This window comes from Cucurbita pepo, chromosome LG07, assembly GCF_002806865.2.
Source record: "Cucurbita pepo subsp. pepo cultivar mu-cu-16 chromosome LG07, ASM280686v2, whole genome shotgun sequence".
Classification (NCBI taxonomy): domain Eukaryota; kingdom Viridiplantae; phylum Streptophyta; class Magnoliopsida; order Cucurbitales; family Cucurbitaceae; genus Cucurbita; species Cucurbita pepo.
In genome coordinates, this window is record NC_036644.1 from 5,990,423 (window position 1) to 6,001,656 (window position 11,234).

Below are 11,234 nucleotides of genomic sequence, written 5' to 3' on the forward strand. Positions count from 1 at the left end.
TTTGACTCCTTATTTTCTATATCTTGGTAACCAAACGTAGTAGGGTTAGATGGATGTCTTCTGATAGTTGACCCGTTCAGTTCGACAATTTGACTCCTTATTTTCTATATCTTGGTAACCAAACGTAGTAGGGTTAGATGGTTGTCTTCTGAGAATAGTTGACCCGTTCAGTTCGACAGTTTGACTACTTATTTTCTATATCCATATTTGTCCGAGCTAGCTTGTGTGCACCTCACAACTATTCTCAAGAGACAACCATCTGACCCTACTACATTTGGTTGTCAAGATATACACATCTGACCCTACTACATTTAGTTGTCAAGATATACACATAGGATATAAAATCTTATGTTGGTCGTCAACATGGCTTTGAAGCGTGGACTCATTCCCTTTAAGCTCTTTATTATTTATGTGGCTCTTACCGACCACTAAGTCAACCCACGGTGATTTCTGTAGCCTCGAATTTTAAAGCCAAGTTTTCGAGGGGAGAGAAAAAAACAAAAAAGATTTGACTCCTTTTCTCCCAATCTTTGGCACTAAAATATTAAGAACTCTACTCATAAGAAACCTAATGTCATATTCTTGTCAACTATATAGCATAAGATGCTCGACGATCATCGTACCTGCAATTGATGGACCGAGTGCAACTATACAGGCGCCAGTTAAAGTAGCCAAGTCGATTACCTGCAAAGCAATTTAATGTTCCATTAGAAGAGAACCCAATTTCCAAAACAATTAGTAATCACCCAATTTATTAACATATATACCTTGTCAACACCCTGCTTACAAGTATATACCAAAGCATCGGCAAGAGTAAGTCTGCCTTCAGCATCAGTGTTATTAACCTGAAAATCGACCAAAATAGAGGTCAATAAAATGATGTACCGAGGACTAGCCCGCTTCTCATTACTCAACGAAGGCTTTCCATTGTCCAAGGGAAAGGGGAGAATAAATTTTGACATCAGAAGGTAGGTACCCAGAAAAGGTACAAAAAAAACATCGGTAATCGAAAGCAAGCAGATCCATTACCTATCTTTTTCACCTAAATTGAATTGCCACTAGCGTTTATTCTAACGAGCCCCGGAACAAATAATGGAATGATAAACCAATGGCGACTATACTAGGAAAAAATTGGCTGCTTAAGACCGGAATTTCTCTAACGCTTAACAGAGCGTCATAAGAAAATACTAAATAAAATGGCTGTACAGAGCCTGAACCTATTCTCATCAGCTGAACTACCATTATCTCGTATCCATTCTGCCCCGACTCCAAACTCGATATTTGTTAACTAAGTGGGACATTCCCAAAGAATCGATACCGTTACAATCAAACTTCCAATACTTTCTTATTCATCCCCACAGAATCGATATAGCATTGACATTCGGCTCAGCCACAGTCTACGTCGTCTAAATGACAAAAATTTTGGTCCAAACTCGATGCAAACGGAAATGATCACAATGATTATAGCCCAAAGATCATTTTCATGAGTCAATCAGATAAACAAGATATACCTCAATTGTCTTTCCGTTCGAAGCTGTGATAATATCTCCAGGTCTCATGCCAGTTCCACTAATCATGTTCTCACAGGCAGCAATGACGAAATGAACCTGTTTCGAAACAAGAAAAATAGGAAAACAAGCTCATAAAACCTATTAGCACGATTAATATTTTATCGACATTAAGGGGATGAACAGCTCAAATGTTTTACCTCCACTCCAAGAGGCTTGATTTGGCCAATGGCTTTTGCTGCACCAAGAACTGCGGCTGAACCTCCCATGTCAGTTTTCATTATTTCAATTGAACATCCAGGTCCCGTTTTAATGTTATAGCCACCACTAATGCAAAGAAAAAAATACAAATTGTTACCCAACCATACGTGTCGTCGACTAAGATCATAAATAAAACCTTATATTAACTTTAGATTGTTTTGATCGAAGTTAAAAACACATTCATTTCTTATTTCATTCAGCGTTTACTAAGGAAAGTTGTCATCCGGGCAGATGTATAAGCACCTGTCAAAGGTTAATCCTTTCCCTACCAAACCCAATTTGGTCGATACTGGTCCGGTGGGAGGTTTGTAACACAAGTGGATAAAATGAGGGGGATTTGCGGAGGCTGCAGCAACGCCAAGATAGGAGCCCATATTCAATTCTTTGCATTGCTCTTCATTTAAAATGGTAGCAGAAAGAACATCACTGTAGGCTGATGCAATCTTTGTAGCCTCTGCTGCCAGTGCGCCTAATTGTCGATGTAATAACAAAGTTAGTATCATACATGGCATCAATCATGAATTAAACGCTACGAACGTTACATCAATTTGAAAATCGAACATTTTCCTTAGGAGATAGATACAAAAATATAAGAAATTGTATTTCATGCGAACGGAAAATTGAAAAACATGTGATACCAAATGGTCCACCAGTAGCAGGAAAGTAATAGATGGATTCTAAAGCATAAAACTTAGAAGCGAACCTGGGGTAAGAACATTTGCAGGTGAATTTACGAGTTCTCGTCCTAGAACTATCCCGGAACTGACATCTTGTCCGTATTTCAGCTTTTTATCTACTTCAGGTCCAGATCCAAGGCCAATAATTTCCACGGATTTAAGAACAGATTTTTTGGACTCTGATTTGTATCTATTGTCTTCAAATATCCCAAGTATAGTCCCTGTGATCCATTCAAGCAACAGAGAGAATTCAGTGTCATATAGAACAACAAACGGTTCACTTATCCATATGCTAAGAACAAACGAGTACCAGATGCAATGGCTGAGGCAATGTTTGGCTTGGATACCGAAGAGTGTTCGTCCGGAGAGGCAAGTGATATAGCAACATCACTTGCTTGAGATGCCTTTGCTGCTACTGCAACAGTCTCACCTAGACTTCGAAAGGCTGCTACATTTGAAGCTGATTTTCCAAGACCAATCAAGCTAACCCTCTTCGTGCCAAGACCAGAAAATCTCAGAACCGTCGATTGGCCCACCTTTCCAGTGAAATCTTCCTCGGCAGAAGCTTCAGACAACAATCCACCCAAGCGCGAATCCAGCTTGTTCAAAATCGGATTCTTAAACTTGGAGTTTTCATCCTTGGCCACATCTTTCTCCGTCACACCTACTGCAAGTAAATCCCCTTTCCATTCCAAGACATCAATGTCTTTTGCCCCAAAAGATACCTTTGAGACATTTTTACAAACAGTTAACAAGCAATCAGTACTTCACGACAAAAAAAAAGGACGTCCCAAAGCCTCTAAGAAACAAAATTCAAGAAAACACAACACCATAATCGCTCAGAATGCTAGAAAATCCACATCGTTTTCAACAATTACAACCGATCAAACGAAAATCATAACAAAAAGCTACGTATAACGCAAAAGAGCAGACAAGATCGAAGCAAATCCATCATGTAGACTCGATCCTCAAAACTCACACTCCAAAAAGTATCAACACAGTCACAATCGATTCAATCTCGGAAACCCACAAACAAAAGGCAACGATGCAATCTCAAAACTTCAATCCAAGAAAACCCAATACAACAAAAGCCGCAATAAGTTTTAAAAATCGAAAATCAAGAACAGAGACTAAGTGGGTAGTACAATTTCATTGTCGAACTCACCTGGGGGGCTTCATTCGGAGTAGGATTCGTGAGGCCAAGATTGGCCTGAGCCAGTGAGTGAGCCATGAACTTCCCTCTACGAGAACGGAAGGGAACAAAAGCAAAAGAACCCCGAAGAGAAGCAGAAGAAGAAGGGCGATAAAAATGGGTTAATTTCGTAAGAAACAATGAAGAAGAACGAAAGGAATAGGATGCAGAAGAAGAACAACAACAAACGTAGGCTGTGCCCAATGATCCAACAATGGCGGCCATTCTTGGGAGTGAGAATTCACTTATTTATAGCGAAATCATCGACTTGGCAGAGATGATCCTAATTTGTAAGATGGGTTGGGTCTGTGGTTGCTGCCACTATCGCCATTGTTTGTCTGAACCAATGAGATGGGCTAAGGCTCGCTGCTGTTGCCTCTCCCTATTTTGTATTTTTATATATTCTTAATTTCCACCATTTTTCTCACAAATATCTTTTTTTTCTTCAATAAAATTTTAAATTATTTTATATAAATAAGTTTATTATGGCAAGAAAATCCCTAATATAAAAATACTTCCAAAATTTATAAAATAAATATTATAAATATTAAAGTTTTTTTTAGAAAATTAACAATAGCCACAAAATTTTAAAATTTATTGAAAAATACAAAGACTAAGAATAAAATCAAAATAAGTTTAAAAAAAAAAAAAAGTTAAAATTTTATTTTATTTTTTATTTTTAAGTTCGTCCCTGAAGTGAGCAACTCTTATCTCAAAACTTTTAATCGAAGATAAGTCAATGTTTACTATGAACCGAGAATTCAACCAACTCCGACTACGTAAACCAAATAAGGGAAAGGATTAGGTTTTTTTTCGAATTGGATTGGGTTGAATTTTTAGGGTTCGTGCATTAACATTTTTTTTTTCACGGGTCAACTAGATTTCAACTCTATTTTAANACAACAAAAGCCGCAATAAGTTTTAAAAATCGAAAATCAAGAACAGAGACTAAGTGGGTAGTACAATTTCATTGTCGAACTCACCTGGGGGGCTTCATTCGGAGTAGGATTCGTGAGGCCAAGATTGGCCTGAGCCAGTGAGTGAGCCATGAACTTCCCTCTACGAGAACGGAAGGGAACAAAAGCAAAAGAACCCCGAAGAGAAGCAGAAGAAGAAGGGCGATAAAAATGGGTTAATTTCGTAAGAAACAATGAAGAAGAACGAAAGGAATAGGATGCAGAAGAAGAACAACAACAAACGTAGGCTGTGCCCAATGATCCAACAATGGCGGCCATTCTTGGGAGTGAGAATTCACTTATTTATAGCGAAATCATCGACTTGGCAGAGATGATCCTAATTTGTAAGATGGGTTGGGTCTGTGGTTGCTGCCACTATCGCCATTGTTTGTCTGAACCAATGAGATGGGCTAAGGCTCGCTGCTGTTGCCTCTCCCTATTTTGTATTTTTATATATTCTTAATTTCCACCATTTTTCTCACAAATATCTTTTTTTTCTTCAATAAAATTTTAAATTATTTTATATAAATAAGTTTATTATGGCAAGAAAATCCCTAATATAAAAATACTTCCAAAATTTATAAAATAAATATTATAAATATTAAAGTTTTTTTTAGAAAATTAACAATAGCCACAAAATTTTAAAATTTATTGAAAAATACAAAGACTAAGAATAAAATCAAAATAAGTTTAAAAAAAAAAAAAAGTTAAAATTTTATTTTATTTTTTATTTTTAAGTTCGTCCCTGAAGTGAGCAACTCTTATCTCAAAACTTTTAATCGAAGATAAGTCAATGTTTACTATGAACCGAGAATTCAACCAACTCCGACTACGTAAACCAAATAAGGGAAAGGATTAGGTTTTTTTTCGAATTGGATTGGGTTGAATTTTTAGGGTTCGTGCATTAACATTTTTTTTTTCACGGGTCAACTAGATTTCAACTCTATTTTAAATATTATTATGAATATTAAGAATATTTGTCGTAACTTGTGAGTATTCAATATCTTAGATTTATGATATTTAATTTATTAACATAACATATATAGAAATAATCGACAACCCGACCCAGTTGGGTTGTATTATGAACATTATTCGAGTTGTTTAGGCCACTAACCCAACCGATCATAAAATTCTAGTTGGTTCAAAAAATTGATACCCGTAATACTTAACTCCAACTCAAAGTGTGGCTCTGATACCATGTTATGATATTGTCCGAGCATAAACTCTTATGGTTTTGCTTTTGGTTTTCCCATAGGCCTCATTCCAATTGAGATAGCATTCTTGGATTATAAACTCATGATCATTCTCTAAATTAGTAGATGTGGGACTTTGATCCAACAATATTTATCGGATATGCAAAGCTAAATAAACTAAAAATAAAAATTATATAAAATACTTTAAAATTTTGGAGTAACTTTATGCTTTTAAATTTTAATTATTTAAAAAAAAAAAATAAAACTCTAAAAAGTTTATACATTAAGTTAATAGATAATTATTTAAAAGAATAAAAATATTTGGAAAAAAAAAAATAATTTTCATTAAAATTATTATTCGGGTGCACGCACCAAGAAAAGAATATTACGACTTTTTAATGCTAAAAAGGGCAATCATGGGCAATAATACAAATACGAACAAATGAAGATGCCATTGCAAATAATATAAATTAAGTCACCTAATTTTTAATTAACTTTTTTATTTATTTATAATTATCTAATATATATCAATAAAATTGTATAATTAAAAATATATTAAAATACACGAGACTGAATTAACAATTTAGATGGTCAACTAGTTAACGCCTTCGACCAAGAGACAGAAGTGATTATATGATCTGAAATTTCGACCAACTCTGTATCCAACCCAAACAATAAAAGTTGGATTGGGTTACATTTTTTCGTTGGGTTGAAGTCTTGAAAAATCGAAAAAATTAGGTTCGTTTGTGGGTTGACATTTTTTTTGTCGAGTTAATTTGATAGGGCAACTCTAATCCTCAGCCTAACGATCAAGCTTTTGTTGAAGCAAAAACATTTGAATCAGAGTAATTAACACCTCTTTATACAAAATTTGTATCAACTAATAGATAAGGCTAGAATTAGATTACCTCCTACTTACTTACGATCCAAGATTTAGAGGCAAGATTTGGAAACCATGTTAAATTGAGTCACTCCACCATTAAACTTGATCAAGGGCTTGATTAAATGGCTCGCATGCAATTCTACCACAAAAATGGATTGAAACTAAAAAATTGATGTTTGGATGGGTAAGCGAAAGGTCTTAATTTGAGATTTGAATTACATTCATCCACCAATCTGATTTTTACCAGGGTATTCATAGTCTCACCGTTTGTGGCCAGGATTTATTCCCGATCCTCTTTAATCTACACGATTGAACATTTGACCCTTACATAATTTATAAAATTAAAATTAATATTTTCTAATAAATGTTATGTGCTTAAGTGGCCAGGATTTATTCTCAATTTTTTTTTTTGTTGATCCAAAAAATTTCTCCAACTCAACCTAACCTCCTTCGGGTAACAACAACAATAATTATGTTTGAGGAGGGACGAACAAGGTCGGTAAAAAAAAAAAGTACACATCGGTATGGTACTTACCACAGTGATTTCGATATTTAAGTTAGCAAGAACGTTTCCAAATTTAGTTTCGTAGAGCGTAAAAATACACATCATGAATGAATTACGAAGCATGTATAATGTTGTGTTATAGTTGAAGATGAAAATACTTCGAGAAAATATGTGTAAAGTGACTCGAGCACTCACAAACATTACCAACAAGATATACTTTTTTTTTCGTGGCTCAATTATAAGAACTTCTGGGTTAAACGTGTTTTGCTTGGAGCAATTCTATGTTAGGCGATCTCTTAGGAATTTTCTTAAGATTCATGTGAGCAAGAACAAAACATGTTGGAAAGACTCTTAGAAGCGAAGAGTAAGTAACACGACCATGGCAGGAGAATGTCGGGGCCATCAAGTACCGAACCTGAATTCTAAATCCTGATCCGAATTCTGGACATGGGTCATGACAAACATGATCGTATTAACATAGCAAATATGAACAATAAACAAGAAGCACATGCATTACCAAAAGTTATAAGAATATCATGACATAAAATACAACCACATGCAACATGTTTCATGTTTAGTGAGACATACTTTTCATGATTCCTACTAACCGCAAGAACAAGGTTCAAAAAGTAGATAAAGGAAAATGTTTCCATTGCAACGAAAACGGGCACTGGAAGAGAAACTGCCCAAAATACCTTGCAGAGAAGAAAGCTGAAAAGACACAACAAGGTAAATATGATTTACTCGTTGTAGAAATGTGTTTAGTAGAGTATGACAACTCAACTTGGATACTAGATTCAGGGGCGACTAATCATATTTGTTCTTTTTACCAGGAAACTAGCTCCTGGAGAATGCTTGCGGACGGCGAGATAACACTCAGGGTTGGAACAGGAGAGGTTGTCTCAGCAAGATCAGTAGGAAATTTAAAGTTGTTTTTTGGAGATAGATTCATTATATTAGATAATGTACTTTTTGTTCCTGGAATGAAAAGAAATCTAATATCCATCTCTTGTTTATTAGAACAGTTGTATAAAGTATCTTTTGAAATCAATGAAGTGTTCATTTGCAAAAGAGGTATTCATATTTGTTCTGCAAAACTAGAAAACAACTTATATATGTTAAAACCGAGCAAAACAAAAGCTATTTTAAATATTGAGATGTTTAAAACAGCTGAAACTCAAAATAAGCGACAAAAGATTTCTCCTAATACCTATCTTTGGCACTTAAGACTAGGCCACATTAATCTCAATAGGATTGAGAGATTGGTTAAAAGAGGACTTCTAAATAAGTTAGAAGACAATTCTTTACCTCCATGTGAGTCTTGTCTTGAGGGTAAAATGACTAAACGATCATTTTGCGAAAAAGGCTATAGAGCCAAAGAAACCTTAGAACTCGTGCATACAGATCTCTGTGGTCCAATGAATGTCAAAGCACGAGGAGGGTATGAATATTTCATCAGTTTTATTGATGATTATTCAAGGTATGGCTATCTTTACCTAATGCATCACAAGTCGGAAGCTCTTGAAAAATTCAGAGAGTATAAGACTGAGGTTGAGAATCTATTAGGTAAAACTATTAAAACACTTCGATCAGATCGAGGAGGAGAGTACATGGATTTAAGATTTCAGGACTATATGATAGAACATGGAATAAGGTCTCAACTCTCAGCCCCTGGTGTGCCTCAACAAAATGGTGTATCAGAAAGGAGAAATAGAACTCTATTGGACATGGTTCGGTCCATGATGAGTTTCGCTCAATTACCCGATCCGTTTTGGGGATATGCAGTGGAGACTGCTACATACATTTTGAACATGGTTCCTACTAAGAGTGTTTCAGAAACACCTTATGAGTTATGGAAAGGGCGTAAAGGTAGTTTACGTCACTTCAGAATTTGGGGATGTCCAGCACATGTGTTGTTGCAAAATCCCAAGAAATTAGAACGTCGTTCAAAATTATGTCTATTCGTAGGATACCCCAAAGAGACGAAAGGTGGTTTGTTTTATGATCCTCAAGAAAATAGAGTGTTTGTATCAACGAACGCTACATTCTTAGAGGAAGATCACGTAAGAAATCATCAACCTCGTAGCAAACTAGTATTAAGTGAGATTTCTAAAGAAGTTACTGATAAAACAACAAGAGTTGTTGATCAAGCTGGTCGTTCAACCAGAGTTGTTGATGGAGCTGACACTTCTGGTCAATCACATCCTTCTCAAAAGTTGAGAATGCCTCGACGTAGTGGGAGGGTTATAACTCAACCCGATCGTTACTTGGGTTTGATAGAAACTCAAGTCATCATACCTGATGATGGCGTTGAGGATCCATTGTCCTATAAACAGGCAATGAATGATGTTGATAGAGATCAGTGGATTAAAGCCATGAATCTTGAAATGGAGTCAATGTACTTCAATTCAGTCTGGGAACTTGTAGATCAACCAGATGGGGTAAAACCTATTGGTTGCAAATGGATCTATAAGAGAAAACGAGACCAAACCGGTAAGGTACAGACCTTTAAAGCAAGACTAGTAGCAAAGGGTTATACCCAAAGAGAGGGGGTGGACTATGAAGAAACCTTCTCACCTGTTGCTATGCTTAAATCAATTAGAATACTCTTGTCTATTGCCACATTTTATGATTATGAAATTTGGCAAATGGATGTTAAGACAGCTTTTCTAAACGGCGATCTTGAAGAGAGTATCTATATGGCTCAACCAGAGGGGTTCATTGAACAGGATCACGAGCAAAGGGTTTGCAAGCTTAAAAGATCCATTTATGGGTTGAAGCAAGCATCTCGATCCTGGAACATAAAGTTTGATACTGCGATCAAATCTTATGGCTTTAAACAGAATGTTGACGAACCTTGTGTTTATAAAAGGATAGTCAACTCTACAGTAGCTTTCCTGGTGTTGTACGTTGACGATATCCTACTAATTGGAAATGATGTGGGAATTCTGACTGACATTAAGCATTGGCTGGCGACACAATTCCAAATGAAAGATTTGGGAGAGGCTCAGTTTGTTCTTGGAATCCAAATTGTTCGAAATCGCAAGAACAAAACACTAGCTTTGTCTCAAGCATCGTACATCGACAAAATGTTGATTCGATATAAGATGCAGGACTCCAAGAAAGGATTATTACCTTTCAGGCATGGAGTTCATTTGTCGAAGGAACAAAGTCCTAAGACACCTCAAGAAGTTGAGGATATGAAACACATTCCCTATGCATCAGCGGTCGGTAGTCTGATGTATGCTATGCTATGTACCCGACCCGACATATGCTATGCTGTGGGAATTGTCAGCAGATATCAGTCCAATCCGGGACGTACTCATTGGACTGCCGTTAAGAATATCCTCAAGTATCTTAGGAGAACGAGGGACTATATGCTAATGTACGGTGCTAAGGATCTGATCCTTACAGGGTACACTGACTCAGATTTTCAGACCGATGTAGATACAAGGAAATCGACATCAGGATCTGTCTTCACTCTGAACGGAGGAGCAGTAATATGGAGAAGCATAAAGCAAGGTTGCATTGCTGATTCCACCATGGAGGCTGAGTATGTTGCTGCTTGTGAAGCAGCGAAAGAATCTGTATGGCTTAGGAAGTTCTTAACTGATTTGGAAGTCGTTCCAAATATGCATCTTCCCGTCACTCTTTATTGTGATAACAGTGGAGCAGTTGCAAATTCAAAAGAACCAAGAAGCCATAAGCGAGGAAAACATATTGAGCGCAAATATCATCTCATAAGGGAGATTGTGCAACGAGGAGATGTGATCGTCACACAGATAGCTTCAGAACACAACATTGCTGATCCATTTACAAAGCCCCTCACGGCTAAAGTGTTTGAAGGGCACCTAGTGAGTCTAGGACTACGAGTTATGTAATCTAGGGCAAGTGGGAGAAAAGGCATGAGTATGTGATGCCCTAGTTTATTGTATTTCTCTCTACTCAACGTTATAAAACCCCACTAGAGTTTTAGTCCAAGTGGGATTTTGTTGGGTTTTATGTCCTAAAACTCATAGTTTGTAAACAAAGATATATTCTATTTTCAATAAAGTTATT

At 36.3% G+C, this 11,234-nt stretch overlaps 1 protein-coding gene across 2 annotated transcripts in view; it reads right to left on the reverse strand.

Annotated features, from left to right (window-relative positions):
• LOC111798380 (leucine aminopeptidase 1-like) overlaps positions 1-5,012 on the reverse strand; it is a 6,555-nt gene extending 1,543 nt beyond the window's left edge. Inside the window, exons 1-8 of one of the 2 annotated variants that reach the window (XM_023681479.1) lie at positions 4,622-5,012; positions 2,757-3,171; positions 2,473-2,667; positions 2,013-2,238; positions 1,709-1,835; positions 1,512-1,607; positions 768-845; positions 624-684 (exon numbers count right to left, since the gene is read on the reverse strand). In XM_023681479.1, the coding sequence (XP_023537247.1) occupies positions 624-684; positions 768-845; positions 1,512-1,607; positions 1,709-1,835; positions 2,013-2,238; positions 2,473-2,667; positions 2,757-3,171; positions 4,622-4,873 (1,450 nt within the window). In that variant the 5' untranslated portion in view covers positions 4,874-5,012. Of the gene's footprint in view, positions 1-623; positions 685-767; positions 846-1,511; positions 1,608-1,708; positions 1,836-2,012; positions 2,239-2,472; positions 2,668-2,756; positions 3,172-3,611; positions 4,002-4,621 lie in introns of those variants that run through there. The other variant, XM_023681478.1, reaches the window with a different exon arrangement.
• Positions 5,013-11,234: the final 6,222 nt, after the last annotated feature.